General features: G+C 51.4%; 1 protein-coding gene across 2 annotated transcripts in view; it reads left to right on the forward strand.

The window, feature by feature from the left end:
* The window catches only part of DPYSL3 (dihydropyrimidinase like 3), a 32,246-nt gene that overhangs the window by 4,591 nt on the left and 9,859 nt on the right, over window positions 1–17,796 (forward strand). Inside the window, exons 1-7 of one of the 2 annotated variants that reach the window (XM_015875524.3) lie at window positions 4,957–5,114; window positions 10,614–10,702; window positions 12,614–12,798; window positions 14,757–14,921; window positions 15,210–15,271; window positions 15,742–15,822; window positions 17,166–17,234. In XM_015875524.3, the coding sequence (XP_015731010.2) occupies window positions 5,076–5,114; window positions 10,614–10,702; window positions 12,614–12,798; window positions 14,757–14,921; window positions 15,210–15,271; window positions 15,742–15,822; window positions 17,166–17,234 (690 nt within the window). In that variant the 5' untranslated portion in view covers window positions 4,957–5,075. Of the gene's footprint in view, window positions 1–4,956; window positions 5,115–10,613; window positions 10,703–12,613; window positions 12,799–14,756; window positions 14,922–15,209; window positions 15,272–15,741; window positions 15,823–17,165; window positions 17,235–17,796 lie in introns of those variants that run through there. The other variant, XM_015875523.2, reaches the window with a different exon arrangement.

Below are 17,796 nucleotides of genomic sequence, written 5' to 3' on the forward strand. Positions count from 1 at the left end.
TCACTGGCAGCCCTAATCCCAAGGACAACGACCACACAGACCACTTAAATCTGTGCTTCTTCTGATGCTTAACTTCAGGTACAAGTTTTCCCTACACATATTCTTCCATCATTACCTCTGTGGAGAGATGGGGAATGCTCTTTTTCTGCTCGTGAGCAGTTGCTATGATGACCGGAGGAAACAGGAGGAAGAAACAAAAATCAAACATGCTGGCATTCTTCCTGGAGATGAGGCAGAGGAGTTGGAAAATACAGCAGTACTTTGGCTGGCTCTGCTGGGCTGACTCCTGTGGGCTCAGTTCAGCAGCACGCTCTCATCTCTCTGCTGGGAACAGCCAAATGCCATTTTACAGCAAGAGGGTTTGGGTCCAATGGTGGATATTCCCGTTCAGCTGAGGGAGAGCAGGAGCGAGGCTGAGCAGAGCACACGGCCCTTCCTCCTGTTCCCTGCTCTGCACAGGACTTCGATGGTGATCTGCAACCTGAGCCAGCACCCGGTGCCTCCTATTGCTGTCTGCATCCCGGCCAAATCAATGTGCCAAACGAAACGCGTCGAGCGTGTGCGGCTGCGGGGTGGGGGCTGTTGTGGCGCGGTGCGGTGCGGGTACCACGGCCGTCTCCGAGCTGCAGGAGGAGCCCGCGGGTTGCAGCCTACGGGGAGCGGAGCCCCGAGGGGTTGGCCGCGCTCTCTGGTGACATCCAGCGGCAGCAGCGCCGGGCATCTCTGCAGTCGGGGAGCCGGCAGGGAGAAGAGCAGTTCTGGTCGGGAGTCAAATCTCAGTGTGAGCCACCCTCATTGTTCCCCTGCAGATGGGGCTGTGCGCCGAATTCTTTACTGTATTGCTGCTTTTGTCCGGAATGAACTTCTGCAGTCAACTTTCAAGCGCTCATGTCCCTCTTTGGGCCATTTACAGGCAAGTGTTGCTGCCACGTGAACGTATCTGCAAACCTGGTACCACCTGCTTGCTCCTGCGTTTCTGTCCCGTTCATTTTTACCTCGTGTCACTCTGCAGCTTGCCCTGTGTGGAGGTGTGGGAGGGGACATGGGGGCAGCTCTGGCTGCTAAGCCCTGAGAAGCCACGGCTGTGTTGAAGCTGTTATGTTTGTGATCTGTCATAAACCCAAGGTGTGCATGCCACTCTGCTGTTCTCTCCCCATAGCTATTGTGCTTTTGAAGCGTGGTGCTGCTGGTGGTGGCAGTGGGGACAGTGCCTCAGTGCACAGCTGCTGGGCCAGCCTGGGGTTGCTGACTCCTTCCCAGCCCTGCCCTTGCCTTGATTGAACCATGAAAAGGAGGTCACTTGCTGAGTCACCATTTGCTCTGTAGGTACAGGCTGTAATTGCATTGTAGCTGGCTACAGAGTCAGTTGCTCATGTGCAGATAGGGGTATATTCCATTGGACATGTTTAATTTCAACCTCATTTGTTCCTGGCAAAGAGAAGAAATAGTTTTCTCCTCCCTTGATGCCTTCCCTGCATGCTGCTCACTCAGGCGTTTGTGGTCCTGCTGCTGCGATGCAGGGCTGTCTCCTGCAGTCTGGGGTCTGTTCATCTCTCAGACGCATGGCAGGCCTGCTGGGGCTGGAGGGGTCCTGGGAGATGTTTGTGAAAGCAATGACATCCCATTCTGTTAGCAGGGGTCAGAGCTGGCAGCTGGCAGCAGACTCACTAACAGAGCAGGGCTCCTGCGGGATTCGATTTTTGCAGTCACATAAGTAAGTTCATGCACTTGCAACTTTTGAAGATAGCAGTTAGATTCTGCCATCATGAAATATTTTTGAAATGTAGTTTTGTCAGTATCTAACAGAAATTCAAGGTGCTTTTATATTAATTTCCCTTCTTCCCTCTGTTCCTCGCCCTGCTGTATTCCAGCTCAGCTGGAGGTTCAGAAGTCTTGTCCAGTTGGCTGAAGCTAAATGTCATCAGGGCTGTTATTAATTACCTCCTGTGTAGGGTGTAGGGTAGTCCACAAACCTCCGGGTGTCCACAGGCAATGTTTTAACAGGGACAGTGTCTTGGTGTGTGCCATGGACATGCTGGAGTCGCTGTGTTGTGATGATTGGGGACAGACCCTTCCAGACCTTCTGCTTTTCCAGAGCTTTGGTTGCATTCTGCAAAGTATCATCTCCAACAGGCATGGAGCTGGCTCTTCAGGGTTTTGTGAATGGCAGTCCAAAGGAGGAAGGAAAGGACAGTCCTGAAATTGCTCATCCTCAACACATCGACGGGGAACTTAATGTCAGTTTGGACAGGTGACTTCAATCACGTGGTAATCCAGCTGGAGTGCAGTGGCAGTAATACCTGCTGGTTTAAACGTGATAGTTCCTTGAAAACATCAGCTCCTGACCTGGAAATGGATCTTGTCTCAGACCGTTGCTTCATTTCTCTCCTTTTTTCCATTGCCAGAAACCCAGCGTGTTTCATAGTTTCATAGTTTCGTGCGGGTTGGAAGGGACCTTAGAGATCATCGAGTCCAGCCCCCGGGATTCGAGCCTCTGTGTAGCAGAGCGGCACTTCTACCACTTGCGCCACAGGGGGGATTCGAACTCCGGGCCCCAGTGTTGCAAGGCGGCGTCCTTAACCACTGCGCCACTGGTGTATTCCAGCCAGGAGAAAACTGAGTTGCTCCACTGTGGAAAAAAATGTGTCATGGTCCCCACATGCTTTGTACAGTATGGAGGCTCTTCTGCTGCTTCCTGGCAGACCTCACATGTCCAGAGCAAGCAGCTGAGTTTCAGATTCTGTCTCATTCCTATCTGCTCCTGAGTGGGAGATTATAGCTATAGACTTCCACGTTGCCTCTGGGAGATGATGTGAATATTGGGAATGATGGGCAAGCTAGCATGATGGGGATAGCTAGGGAGTGTTTTCCAGTAACAGAGACAGTCAGCTGTTTTCTCACTTTCCTGTGGCTGTAAAGTTGAGCATCAGAGTTTGGGAAAGCAGGAACCAGCAGCATTGACAGCGTGGTCATCAAACACATCAATGGAGAGTGCTCATGGCTGGGAGCTGAATCCCCCCCAGAGGTGGCTGGGTGTGCTCCCAAGGTAGTTCAGACCCTGAGAACTTGAATGTTAAGATAAAAGAAGGGATGGCTTTATGTAAAGAACAAATATGGGAGGAAGGAGATGGTGTGTATGGGGGCGGGCTGTCCTGATGTGCCTATTGAACATTGTGTTGCTGGAGCCCTGATTTACTCCATGGGTGGTTATACTCACTGAACCTCCACATCTATATTTATGAGCTCCACAGACATGTAAGACTCATGAACCTATTTGCATCCTTTGCCCAAAGGTTGGATCAGCAGCTCCCTGTCTTGGTGGGCACTCTAAGCCTGGTGGCTGAGCACTGACAGGCCACAGTCATGCTGAGTGTTATGTTGGCAAAGTCCTTGCAGTAGTGTATGGCCATAGCTCTGCTCACACTGCTGCTGCTCTTCACTGTGCTCCTTTTGCCCCCCTCAGTGGTACATTAATATCTAGCTGCAGTTGTCTCTCCCTGCAGGTGTTTTGGGGAAGTTATGAGCTGTAAGGGTATTGTCACTTACTGTACCTTACTAATGGGCTGTGCTTCTTGTTGGGAATACTTTGAAGCATGAGAGTAACACTTACACTTCTCTGACTGCACCTGAAAAAGGCCCTATGAATTTTTTTTTCCATGTGGAATGTTTGGGGCCAGCTGGGGTGTGTTTGGCTGTATGTTTATGTCAGTGTCAGTAGCAACCAGGAGGAAAGCACATCTCCTGGGAGGAAGGCTGTGAGGTCACCGTGGCTGGCCAACTTCCAGGGGGCTGAAACTGCCTGAGTGCTGAAGGCAGCGGTGTGTGTGTGTGTGTGTGTGTGTGTGTGTGTGTGTGTGTGTGTGTGTCTCATCTGCCTGTCAGTGAGTGATGAACTGCGGCTCTTGTCAGTGACAGCACAGCACATCACACCATGCAGTGCAGTGATGGCTCTTCAGCTTTCTAGAAAATAGATGTGTGGAGTTTCAGGAGGTTTGGTGAGAAGGATTGTGTGTCCTCGTACGGCTGCCCCAGCCAGTCTTATCTCACCCAGATGCATGAGTGATTCTTGGAGTGTTGCAGCCCCATAGCAGGAATGGTGTCGTCTGCTGCCATGTCCCTTCCCTGCTCTCTCCTGGGTCACAGAGGCTCCAGCCCAGCCCTGCTCTGACTCCCTTTCTGGGACCTGCAGTCTCCTGCAGTAGATGGGTGCAGCAGGGGAGGGGGGGAGGCTTTCAGCCCTCCCAGTGCTCCCTTGTAGGCTGCTCTGGTGGTGTCAGGGAGTGGGCCCTTAGAGCCGGGCAGCCTGAGGAGCATTGCTGATGCCGTGGAGGTGCTGGCAGCGAAGGTAAGTTGTGGAGAAGCTGCTGACTCACATTAAGTGGGTGAATGTTTGTCAGGTTTGGGGAAATCCCTGTCCAGTCTGACTTTGTAAGAGCCTCAGAATGATGGCAGGTTTTGAAATGCAGAGGTCCATAGACGTGGTGTTTACAGAGTCGTGTGTGTAATATATTGCAGGGTGGGTTTTTTGTTGTTGTTTTTGTTTAAATGATTTTGATTCTTGAGCTTTTGAGAAAAAAAATTAAAATCTAAGGTGACTTTTGGTGCCTTATTTGTACCAAGTAGGCTGTTCTTTTAGAAGTCCGTTATTGACACAAAAGCAGTGTGTAGCTCGTAAGGAGCCCCATTCATGCCCGTTGGTTGCCATCTCTGCGGGCAGGACTCGGGCACACAGTTAGCATTGAGCAGAGCGGCCGCACTGTCCAACCTCAGCGACCCGACCCTCGGGACTTCCCCACGAGGGGGGCCTCCGGCTGAGCCCATCGCGCTGCCCGGTGCCGGCCGAGCCACGTCGAGCGTGCGGAACCGGGTGCGGGTGCGCGGCGAGCCCCGCTGGGTGCCCTCGGAGCGGTGCCGGTGCGGGGGCGCCCCCTGGCGGCGCTGGGGGCGGCGCGGGGCGGGGCGGACCGGGCTCCCGTCCCCGGTGGCGGCGGGCACGGTGGGCGCGGCGCGGCGCTGCCTTTGTGCGGAGCGGAGCGGAGCGGAGGGCAGCGCACGGCGGCGGGCAGCGCAGCGCCATGTCCTACCAGGGCAAGAAGAACATCCCGCGTATCACGGTGGGGCTGAGCGCGTCGGCGCCGCCGGTGCCGTCGTTCCTTTGTGCGGCCGGGGACGCGGGCGGCGGGAGTGATGCGGGAAAGGGAGAGCCCCGCGCCGAGGGCCGGGGAGGCGGCGCGCAGACAAAGAGCCGCCGCCCGCGCAGGTGTCCGCGCCAGGCAGAGCCGCGCCGAGCTCAGCTGCGGCGGAGCCTCCGCGGCGGACGGTGCCGGTGACCGCTCCCCGGGCAGCGCCCGCGGGTCCGGCCTGGCGGCAGTCCGGGGGCTGCTTCTCATCCTCCCGTCGAATCGCGGCCGGCGGTCCGGGTGCAGCCGTCCGTTCGGCGCGGCTCCCGCCCGAGCGGGGATGCGGACGCGGGAGGTGCCGGCCGGGCTTTGCGGGCTTTGCGGGCGGCCGCTCCCCGTAGGCAGCGCGGCGGGGTCTCTCCCGGCTGGACCCGCTGCGCCGTTTCCTATTGTCCCCGGCAGTGCGCGGCCGGAGCGCAGGTGGGGTGGGCGAGCACGGAGCCGCCGGGTGGGGCCGCAGCACGGCTCGTGCGTTTGTGTCCGCGGTCTGCGAGATGCTGTCTGTGCTCATAGGCTGTGCGCTGGATTCTGGCCCATCTCCTTACACCGTGTCAGGTGCAGCGGTCCCCATTGCTAGTGCAGTACAGCAGGGGACCGCACCTATTATGAGCGCAGAACGTTTGTGCCACCACCCAGCAAGAATAAAGGCAGCTGACATGTTTCCCTTGAAGCTGCGGGCAGTCCAGCTGCACCAGAGTTACACTGGTGCCTCTCGGTGCTGATTTCCCTGTCAGGTTTTCATGCTCTGGTCCATCTCATGCCTTCCTCCGTGGGGAGCAGCTGCTTTCCCCGCAGCCCTCCCTAGAGGAGCTGTGTGGGGATTTCTTTCTGGGAAGCGAAAGGTCTTTCATCTTTTGTTGGTGGCCTTCTGCCGACTTTGCATTGCCCGTTTTTCCTCCTGAGAATAGCTTTGGCCTCTTGAAGAAAAAGGAAAGACAGAGCGGAGCTGCAGTATTCTTTTTAATGTAAAGGTGCAAACAAAATTGCTCCCAAAGAAGCACAGCCACTAGAAAGAGAAATTCTTTTGTCAGTGCAGATTCTCCGCCCAGTTGCTTTTATAAGCAATACTGCTTCTTCACAAATCTTGACTTCTCTGTATCCCATACTACAGTGAGCAGAACTTTGCTGTTGCAGGTGGGATTTCTGCTTTCTCTGTTGTTTTTTTTTTTTCCACAAGGAAAGTGCAATCCACATAGAAGGTTCAAATATGTGGGTATGTGGGGCTGGTTCCTGTTCATCTGGAATCCAGCAAGGACTTTCTCACTGCAGTGGTGACACAGCCTCACAAGTTGCTTTATTTCTCTGATAAATCCTCCCTACTGAAGCTTGGATTGCTGTGAGTGAATGACATCTTTGGGGCTGACACCACAGGTAGTTCTCTCCTGTGACTTATGCAGCCTTGTCATGGCCACCTGGGACTTGTCCTGAAATTTGGGTCAAGTGCCCATATGTCCTCAACGCGTGCTTTGAGGTGTAGGGTAAGCAATGAAGTAGTCACAGGCTGGGTGGTCTTATCTCTTTTAATAGTGTGGCATAAAGGAAATCTCAGCTATGGTGGCTTCTCCAGAAGAAAGGCACTGCAGTTGCTTTATGCAGATTGTGCCTCCCCTGGGCATGGTTTCTCTTGTTTGTTCTTTCTCCATACATTTCCATCTCAGGGGCTGTTATTGTCTGTCAGGAAGCACAGTGTCAGCTAAGCTGTGCTTGTTAGAAGAGGCTGTGTTGTGCCATTAGGGTAGGGGATAGCTCAGGGACCTTTCTGCAGCTGAGAGGTCTTAGAAGTGTCTTGTGCTGGCAGTAACTAAGTTGTAGGTCTCAAACATCACATCAGACTCCACTAGATGTAGTGCTACTGTCCAGATGATGTGTGCTGATGCTGTGGCACTGAGCTCAGGACTCATCCCAAACCTTCCGTATGTTTATTAGCTCCCCCCACCCTGATGTAATCAAAATATTTCCTTTCCTTCTGTTGACAGTATATTTTCCTATCCCTGCACTAAGAGAAGTAGAGGGTCAAAGAGGGAAAATGCCTTTACCATAGTTTCATAGAATAACTATCAAAGGAGCTGTTGGTTGGAACAAAATATTCTGGTCTTTGTGCTTTGGTCACAAAAGCCTTTTCTGTCCCAAGTGGTCTGGAGTTTCCACATCTCCTCACGGTGTGGGTTGCGCTCACCTCTTTCAGCCGTCTCTTCACAGCCCACAGGCAGCATCTCTGTGACGTCTGTAACCTCTCCGGAAATAAAGAGCTTTGCGTAGGGTTGGTTGGTATCCTGTGAGGGGAGAAAAGCCTCAGTTACCAACTGGGCAGTTCTGTTCCACATCCGGCCATAGGTGGTAGGGAACAAGGAGTTAGTTTGTGCCTCTGCTGGCACTGCCATTCCAGCCCAAGGCTTGTCAGTACCCATGTGTAGTCCCTTAATAAGGACACATTCAGCTGCTGATGTCACACCTTTGCAATTAGTGTCTATTATTTATCAAGGTAAAGAGCAGTAAAGCCATGCACCTGCTTCTGTGCTACCCTAACGATGCCCTTGTGCTTTGTTAGTGAGGTGAGCAGCGTTCTTTGCTGGATCCCCCTGGAAGCAGCTGCCTCCCTTTCTGGCTACACATCACACCAAAGGATTTTAAGAGGCCTCCTGATACTCCAGGATCTCAAATGGCCAGATGATGCTTAAGAGCATCAGGAGCAGAGTGTGGGCATGAGGAAATGGGTAATAGTTTTGAAAGCTTCTTAGGGCTGATCCCAAATGCAAGCAGGCAGAGCAATAGTGTCCTTCACACAGATGGAGCTGCTGAGTGGGGCAGAGGTGTGTATGGTGGAGATCCCAGTGAGAGCTGGGGCACCTCGCAGCTATGTGCTGCTCCCACATGTGGCCCTTGCAAAGAGCCAGGCTCGTGCCTGCCACTGGGCTGGGCCCTGGCACATGTGGCACTGTGCTGTGGGTCGGGAGGAGAGGGGCTGCCTCCCATCTGCTGACAGTGCCAATGACACGGCCTGGCAGGGGGATGCGGTGGGTGAGGAGAGACACAGCCGAGCTCTGGTGAGGGAACAGTGGGCTCATTGTGGTCTGGGGCCACTCTGGATGCCTGTGCTGCAGAAGCTGCCTATTAATTCAGATTCATTTCCTCCAAGCTGTTTCATTCTCTTCCTTTCTGCTTTTCTGGCTTTTCAATGTCTGGATGCTCCCCTGAATAATGCAGAGCCTGGAAATGGGGCGTCATCAGGATATTTCTTATTTTACTTTGTTAGATTTTTCTTCCTTGTTAACGGGTGGGTACCAGCACAGCCCTTCTGCTGTGTGCAGGGGTGCTGTGTGGGGCAGGCCCCATGGCAGAGCCTGACCCCTGAATAAAGGCACTATTTGTGCTGCAGCTGTAGTGAGTATAGCAACATTATTTATTTAGCAACTAACTGAGCACTGAGCAGCCCTTCATGTCTGCAACAAAGTGACTGTTTGCATTTGTGTGTGGATGTATTTTTTGACTTTATATTAGCAGTTTATTCAGCAGCTGTCAAGTGTTCCCACACCAGCAGCGCCCATGTGCCCTTTCTCTGGCTTGATGAGCAATAAGGGTTGGTCAGCATCAGTGTGTGCTGATGCTCCTACACTCTGGCAAGGATGGATGTGGGTGTTGCATACTGGAGTCTGGTTGGATTTGGGCAGGTTGGGTTGGCTCTTTTCTTTCTCTTCCAGCAGGCCGGCTAAAACTAACTAGGGTCTGCCATGGTGTGTGGGGGAAATGGGAGAAACTGTACATTAGAGTTAACTGGAGTGTTGTGTTTCTGATCATAGTCCTGATTTACAACCTGTGCCTGATACTGCTGCATGGTAATTGCTGTCTGCCTTTCTCATAGAGATACTTAAGTACTGGCCCTTTGCATCCCTAGCAGTAGCAGCTTGGCTGTTTTGCTTTGTGACTGACAGGCCATGAGTATATGTCTGGGGTCCCACTTTACTCTTAGAGTGTTTTCTGAACTTAAAATTGTAGCACAGTTAGCAAGATGACATTTGTACAGAAGCAGAAGGGTGGGCTAAGCTCTGTGCTGAGGAGGTGGAGAATCAATGGTCTGTTAACAGCATTGTCTGTGTCTGAGATCCCCAAGCCTGGGCATTCTCTGAGGTGTTCAGCTGGGTGGGCCCAGACGTGGTGCTCCTGGCCAGCATTGCCTGGCTGGGCTGCAGCAGAGACATATGGAAGTGAGGGGTGCCTGTGATGTTGATGCCACCAGACAAGGTAGCAACTCCGTGCACTGGTGATGACCTGCTGGGTAGCTTCATGCAAACCTCTGCTAGACCTCAGTGTTCCACCAGGAGAGGGGAGAGCTGAGCTGGGTCTGCTGCTCAGAAAGGACTGTGGGTGTGAGGGGTCAGGCATGGCTCCAGCCCTTGGCTGTAGTGGGTTGAGGGTCCCGGTCCTGTGCTGCTGGTAACCTTATCTCGGCTGTGGAGCCTCGGGCTGCTGAAGACTGTCAGTGCTGCCAGGGAGAGCTGCGGTGGCTGAGCGTGCTGTGTGCTGCCTCCCCCACCCATTTTCTTTGTCTGAACCATGCGTGAGTGAGATTGCATTGCAATGCGCACCAGTCTTTGCTCTTCAGCGGCTGTGCACTGCAGGGTGTGAGGGGATTCTCGTGCTGTGAATGGCCGTGCAATAGTGATATTTCCAGAAATCCCCTGCGGGTACCAGATGCAAAGCAGCAAGCCCATCTCCCTTAGAGGAATTAATTGTATGAGGTCCTCAAGATGTGCCTGCATGTGAACTCTGCAGAGGCTGTCAGCAGCTGGGTCTGGGCTTGTGCTGTGGTGGTGGTGGGGAGAGGGTTCACACCCTGAAACTGAGGCTGCAGGCACCTGTGGGAACAAAGGGGAGAGTAAGAGATGGTTGAAAGCTGGGAATGGTGCTGGGTGTGTTTTAAGCAGTCAAGAAGACTGCATATCCTCTGGAACAGCAAAAGCAGATAATGTCACTTGAACACGTGGCACTCATGTATGAGGTCAGGGTGTTTCCCTGGTACCACATGCAGCCAGCGCTCAGACTTGTGCAGAGGGAAGTGTCATATTCCTCAGGATATGAAGCTATTGATGATAGGTGAACTGTTGGACTGGATGATCTTTTAGGTCTTTTCTAACCTTGGTGATTCTATGATTCTATGATAGAGTGTTCCCTGCAGCACAGTGTCTGTTCTCTCAGTTGCCCGCATCCAAAAGTGTGAATGCAAGATGGAACATAAGAGCATTTCTGGTCTGGGTGTCATACAGTCCTTGTGCTTGTTCTGTTTTCCAAATGCCATTGCAGATATGAACTTGGTGAAGTATCTGCTGTTGCAGTGAGCTGTGTGATGCAGGAGAGCACCCAGGAGAAATACTCCATTGGCAGATAAGAAATACCTGTTGCCTGCTGCTGACTTCTGCTGTGTTTTTTTCTCCACAGAGTGATCGTCTCCTTATTAAAGGAGGGAGAATAGTCAACGATGATCAGTCATTCTATGCTGACATTTACATGGAAGATGGTCTCATCAAGTAAGTATGGGACTTCCACAGTGTATTATTTCTGTCTCCCCTTAAATTACCTTCAGGTTTGAATGGTTATTGGCTTTTTGTGGATGCAGTCTGCATCCTGCTTGCCAGCTGTTGAAACCTCACAGCTCAGTTTGGTTGGAGGCTCAGCTCTCCTCCTGTATGTGGACACATGTATGTAGTGACTCCAGGGACTGAATTTCAGCTGGACTGGTGACCTTGTGCCTCAGTGTCCACTGTATGACAAAGCTCTATCTAATTGCATCAGGAGCAAGGTTTGTCTTTGCCTCCTGTGTTCCCCTGTGTCACCAGTGTTAGCATAAGCGACCACACCCAAGATCCCATCATTAGCACTAAGGAGGAGTGCTGTGCTGCAGGTTATCTGCCTCTCTGAAGTTTGCAGGAACTGCAGGCAAACTTCTGGGACCCTCTGGCTTCTTCACTTCTTCCAGAGGTACAATGATAACTCTGCTGTCTAAAAGCTGCAGTTCAAAATCAGCAAATTTTACATGGGGACCAGCTCCAAACTGGATGAACTGAAAGAACTGGGACAGTTTGCAGCAGAAGGACATGAAAAGCCATTGCTTGCTCTGTGCTGAGAGGAAAATACCAATATTTTAAAAATCCAACAGTAGATACGTAATTTTCAGGTAGCGGGACTGTTCTTAGCTCAAGGAGGAGAGCAGTCTTGATTGACTGCTGCACGTACCTGAGCATGGACCAGAGTCAGCTTCAGGTCCTGTCTGCAGAACCTGTGGGATTCTAAAGAAAAAAACTGTAAAGCAGATATGCTGAATTAAATGCAAAAGTGTTTTTGCTGCTCAGTTGCCTCCCCAGTGTTCCAAAGAAATTGCAAGTCTTCAAGTAAAACCAATGTTTCTTTTGTCATGGTTTATCAGGGAAGACTGAGGAAGGCTTGATGAAAATAGGATTTCTGAAAGAAGAGATTTGAAGGCTGAGTGCTACATATGGACAGATAAAGGGATTGAGGGGGCGGGGGTCTGAGTGAAGAGAGTCACTGCATTCCGGTGCCCTGGCCTGCAGAAGAACCGGTGTGTCCAGGGAGGAGATCAATTATCCTCCTGCAGGCTTTCAGTATGAGCACTTTGAGCTCTGAGTAGATATGTGGTAGAATTTTAAGGTTGTTCTTTTCAGGTGTTTTGGTATCCTGGGTGCCTTGCCTTCACTACTGCATGGGCCTGCTGGTAGCATCCTCTGGGATGAGTGAGGGCAGCAGGTGAGAAGGAGGGTCCTGGAGAGAGGGTCTATCCTTTGCCCATAGGGTTTTGTGCTCAGAGCGGCATTGCCAGACCCTCTTGAGCCCTGAGCTGACCGAGCAGCTGTGGCATTATGGTGGAAAATCATCTTTCTCTGTAAGTAAGCCTCAGACTTGAGCCTTACTTAAGGTGGGCAGAAGGACGGGGGTGAGGAGAGATTAGGGGTGCGGCTTACTGGAGGCAGGGTTGGTGTCAGGGCTTGAGGAGCACTTGTCCTGGCTGAGCAGGTGAGACTGCTGTGCTGAAAATGCCTGCAGGTGCCTGGCTCCTGGTCAGAGGGGCATGAGGTGACCTGGGCAGCTTCTCACCAAACTGCAGAGATCTGAGTGTTCATCAGGCCATGCTCCTGGCCACCCTGAGCTGCCCCAGACAGCTGGGGTCACAATAGACACTACTAAAGCAGGTAGACAGATGGCAGCCCTCCCAGGACTATGCAGATTGCAGTTTTTGGCAGGCCGGACAACCTCACAGTTGGCTGCTCAGTGAGGTGGTCTCACCTCTGGCTCCAGGGAAGGAGCAGGGCATTGCCGCCAGGCTGGGGTTGGCCTGTCTGCTTCCCAGCTGACCTGTTGATCCATTATGTGGTGTCTGGTTTTCCTTTGTGTGTGGCTCACCATCTTGATGTGTGTCTCATCAGGCAGATCGGAGACAATCTCATTGTCCCTGGAGGGGTCAAAACCATAGAAGCCAATGGGAAGATGGTGATCCCTGGAGGAATTGACGTCCACACTCACCTGCAGATGCCATACAAGGGGATGACAGCAGTGGATGATTTCTTCCAAGGGACGAAAGCAGCCCTGGCTGGTGGGACTACAATGATCAGTGAGTGCACCAGGCAGGTCCCATGTGTGACAATACCCAGCAGGCTTATGTACTTCTGAGAGGAGTTAAAGCACTGCTGCATTCAGTTCTGTAACTCTGCATGGGATCTGTTCGATAGTGACTTCTGTGGCTTCTGAAGATGTACATATCTTTTTTCAGAGGGTGTACAAAGAGGGCTGTGCTGGAGTTCCTATGTAGGGTAGCAAAGGTGGTCAGAGATGACAACCAACAGGGAAGATTTAGGGACTGTTTTGGAGAAAGGAGAAAGATGATCAACACTGTCATTGTTGCCCTCTGGAAGAGACAGTTGGGAACATAAACACATCTGATGCTTGGGAAAATAGGGGACAGGACTGGGGAGGGAAGTTCCTCTGGGAGCTCAGAAACGTGCAGGCAAAGTGGCAGAGACCAGGGAGCCATCTTGGCACCGATTGTTTTTCAGAGACTCAGTCGAAGATGCTTGTTGTCCTTGTCAGGCCAGCCCACATTTCTCCCTGCCTTGCTGGCGTCTCTAATGGAAAAGAGACTGGAACAGAAAGTGCAGCCAAGTGTGCAGCTCTAGCTTTTGCTACCAGTAACTTCTGGCAGGGCAGGTCTGAGTGAAGCAGAGCTCTGGGATCTTCTCATTTTAGAGGGCCCTGAAAATGACTTCCCAACCAGTGGGTGGGACATGTGTTTGGGTATTAAAATCAGAAACCTCTTGGGGCAGTTCTCCTTCTGAGCTCTCTTGGGGAGGCAGAGCAGTGAGAGACAAACTCACCAGAGTGCAGACCCTGGGGGTTAGGGGTTATATGTCAAGATAGCTGTGCAAATGTGAGCCAGCTCTGGTTATTCCCCACCGGTGTCCCCAGTCAGGCACTTCTTTGCGGTGCATTTTGGACATGCTCCTATTCCGAGCTGGGGAAGGCATTTGCAATAAAACCCCAATCCAAGTGAAACTCCTCAGTCTTAAGAATTTTTTGTTTTTCCTTCACTTTTGGAATGTTGCCCAGTTGTGTTTTTTTGTTGTTTTTTTTTTTTTTTTTTCCTGCTTGCTTTTCAGTCTTCTTTGTTTTAAAGATCCATGATTACGTGCTTGTCTTTTCTGCGATGCCTGTTAATGCAGACTGTGAAGAGCAGGATGGATTTGTGGCACCCTTAGTGCTGGGAAAGAAAATGTGCACAGGGCATTTGATCCTGTGTTCTGTAGTGCTCCAACATCTGCAGCTTCTGGTGCCCCCAAGAACCGCAAAAAGGAACAACAACAACAAAAAAAGAACACTTATTTTTTTCTGCTTGGTTAAATAAATATATGGCAGTGTGATGCTCAGATGACAATGAGCAGAGAAGCAGAGCAATGCGCTGGCAATCCTGCGCTGCTCAGAAATAAACAGTGCTAATGAAAAAGGAAAGGAGATTCTGAGATCCTTCTGTGGAAAGCACCGTGAGCTCTACTGCTGTGCAACGGCCACAGCTATGTGCACTGCAGGTTTTCATGGGATGCAGGAGATGGGATGCAATTATTGATCCTTCCAGTAAAGGACTGGGCTTCTCGCCCTCTCCCTGCCAGTTCTCTTTCCCCCTTGGGCCTAAAAAATCATGGAGCTTGAGGTGGTGTGGTAGGCAATAATAGGTGCATTAGTGTTGCAGTATGGGAGGAGGCTGTGTTAATGAGTTGGAAGTGGGGGTGAGGAGGAGTGAGGCCCTGAAGCTCTCAGCTTATTTCTCAGCAGAAGCCTGTAAAAGCCCCTGGTCCTTTGCCAGAGGCTGTTAAGTAAAAGCTGTGTGCATTTCCCCCCAGTAACCACACTTGAAGGAGATGGCGGAAGTCATGGAGATGATGAGGTTCTGTCTGGAGGCAGCCGGGGAGACAAGTGTGGGGTGGCGGAGATGTCTTGTGGCTTGCAGGAGAATGGAGGGTGCACATTGGGACATCTGACCAGAGGGGCCTTTTTTCATCACCCCCTGTCATCCTGCAGTGGACCATGTGGTGCCGGACCCCGAGTCCAGTCTGGTGGAGGCATTCGAGAGGTGGCGAGAGTGGGCAGATGGGAAGGCCTGCTGCGACTATGCTCTGCATGTGGACATCCCCCGCTGGAGCCAGAGCGTCCGGCAGGAGCTGCACACCATGGTCCAGGAGAAAGGTTTGCTGCCCTTTCTTCCTTGCCCCTGGCTGGGTGCAGGGGACCTGGCAGAAAGAGGTGGATGTGCTGTCCCTGCTCCTTTGGCTAATGAGTGTAATGGGATCTTGCTTGGCCTTGAGCTGGGAGTTGGAGTACTGTGGATGGGTGGCAGGACCGCAAGCTGAAGTAGAGATTCTGCTTCCATTTTACCTCTGTGCCTTTTCACCAGGTCTAGGTGCTTCCTGTGTGCCTGGGGAGGGGAAACTTTTGGCTTGCTGTCCTTCAATCTCCTTTCTGCTCTTCCCCTAGGAGTCAACTCATTCATGGTTTACATGGCCTACAAGGACTTGTACCAGATGTCAAACACTGAGGTGGGAGCTCTTTTATGGCTTTGGTTGTGTGTGATTGCAGTGCTAGCTAGAAAGCCAGCAGCAGTGCTGTGTAGCCATAGCTCCGCAGCCTGAGCTGAGACACTTTGCAGGGGCTTGCATGCTGCTCGCTGCTCATCCTTGCTGCCTTGAGAAGTGCGACCCTCTGGCAGCCCCTCGCTGCTCAGTCACAAGCACTGAGGGGCTGCTCAGTGTCTGGGCTCCCTGTTGGAGGGTGGCAAGCAGAGGGATGGGCTGGAGAGGACAGAGAGCACCAGCTGGGTGCAGGCAGCATCCTGAAGGCACTGCCAGTACAGCCACAGAGGCCATTCTGTGTGCAGCTGATACTTGGTCCTGCCTGCCCCTGTTTCTGCACAGCTATCCTGGGGGTGCAGTGAAGGACACTTATGGTCGTGTGCAAGCCAGGGCACTGTGTCTGTCTGTGTGGTAATTTCTTCTTGTCTCTGTTTCAGCTTTATGAGATATTCAGCTGCCTGGGAGAGCTGGGTGCCATAGCTCAAGTTCATGCTGAAAACGGGGATATAATTGCACAGGTAGCTTACTCCTCAGGTGTGCAGGGACTGGAAATCTATCCTGGGCTGACTGGACGTGGGGTGTTTGTAACATGACACTGAAGCTGTGTGGGCATCTTTTGCAAGGTGATCTCTGCTGCTCAGGAGCAATATCAAATTTACTCAGCTGTGAAGTATCTGGTGGGTGCTGCAATAAAGAGTTTGTGAGACCCTTCAGCATTGTCCTTCGGGACATTGAGCTGCACTTCAGCATAGAAGACCTGCCTGGTGGTATTTCTGTGTGTTGTTTCTGAGGAACAGTAGTAGGTAAAAATTCATTTCAAAGGAACGTGGCAGATAACCCAAGGAATCAGGAGGATAAATGTTTTGAAGAGTATTCTCTTATTACAGAAAGCATTGTCATCTCTTAGAGGTAACAGAAAGGCAGAGAATTTAAAGGGATATCAGATGCTGCATTTTATTTATTTATTTATTTTTAAACAAGATCAGTGAAAATATTTGTGACATTAAAGCAAAAAAAAACCAAAAAACAAACAAACAAACAAAAAAAACAAAACCCCACAGTCACCAAAGTTTTGTTAAGTAGACGGTTTCCTGCAGGATTAGAAAGATGGGCTGACAGATGAAAGAAAGCAGATCCCAGCTGCTCTTTTTCTTCCTAAAATTAAAAGAAACTTGGAATGGGCAGAACTTTCCAGGAAAACATCATTTTAAAGGACCACCAGATAACTGGGGAATTTATTACTGCAAAGCTTTTGTCAGTGGGGTGAGTGAGGTCTGAACCTACAGTCCTGGTAAGAAGACATCTCATTGCAGCTGCTATCCCAGAGCAGTGGGAGAGCTCTGGGACCGGTATGTCCTGTCTGAGTGTCAGAGCTGTCAGCAGCAGCCTGTCACTGCTGTTCCCTTGCCATCACTCCCTTCTGCTGGCTGCTCTTTGGAAACTGCCACAGTTTTTCTCTCCCAGGGCTGTGGGTTGGTGAGTGCTGGGTATCAGCCCAATGTGGCAGTGAGAGCCAGAGCGCTGCTCTGCAGGTGCCAGTGGTGCTGAAAACCAGCTGAGCTACTCTTCGAGCTCTTGGTTGCTGGGGATGGGAGCCAAGGCACGGGGGGGTCTGGGACAGGAGGTTGGGAGCGGGAGGGCTGCAATTGTGGGGACTTCATGTCAGCAAGGGGATGGCTCCTTGGTAACACAGGGCAGTCCTGAGGCTGTTTGCTTCTTTTTGCCTGGTGTGTTGTCACCACTGATGGCCACTAAATACAGAGTGTGGTGACAGCTCTGTTCAGCCATCAGGAGGGGTCTGCTTGTCTGTTGGGGCAGGTTCAGAGCCTGATAACATCCCTTTGTCCTTTTTGTGTCCTAGGAACAGGCCAGGATGTTGGAGATGGGAATTACTGGCCCAGAGGGCCATGTGCTGAGCAGACCTGAGGAGGTAAGGCAAAGAGTAGTGCATGGAAGATCTTTTCCCATGAGCCGTAGTAGGTTGCGCTGAAGCAGGGCTAAATGTGTGTGTAAGTATAATACTATCTGGTTCGTTACCAGCTCAAGAAAAAATGAGATGTCTTTTCTGACCAGTGTTTCTCCACCTAGCTGGAATCTCCTAGCAGAAATGAAGGCTTCTGAGTTGTTCAGCAGTGAAGTAATCAACAAAAAATTCTGTACAGCTGTAGCAGCACTTGGGGCAGGTTTGGCAGCATTCATTTTCTATGAGATTCCAGAGTGTAAGAGGCCCAATGAGAATAGAAAGGCAAGTTTTAGACCCTCTGAAAGGTCACTGCTCATGTGTCTGAGCACAGACAGATTCCAGCCTCTTCCTGCCTAATCTCTGGTCTAATGTGGGTTTCAAAGTCAGACAGACAAAACCATTGGTGGAAGGAGTGGGAGGGGAGGAAAGGGGGAATTTCCTGGTTACAAGTCATTGTGAAGACACTAATTAGATTATTTCTAATTTTAGTTTGCATGGTATTTTTCTGTTTGGTCTGTTAATCTGAGTT

Source organism: Coturnix japonica, chromosome 18 (assembly GCF_054131305.1).
Source record: "Coturnix japonica strain WE chromosome 18, WE-NBRP24, whole genome shotgun sequence".
Taxonomy (NCBI): Eukaryota; Metazoa; Chordata; class Aves; order Galliformes; family Phasianidae; genus Coturnix; species Coturnix japonica.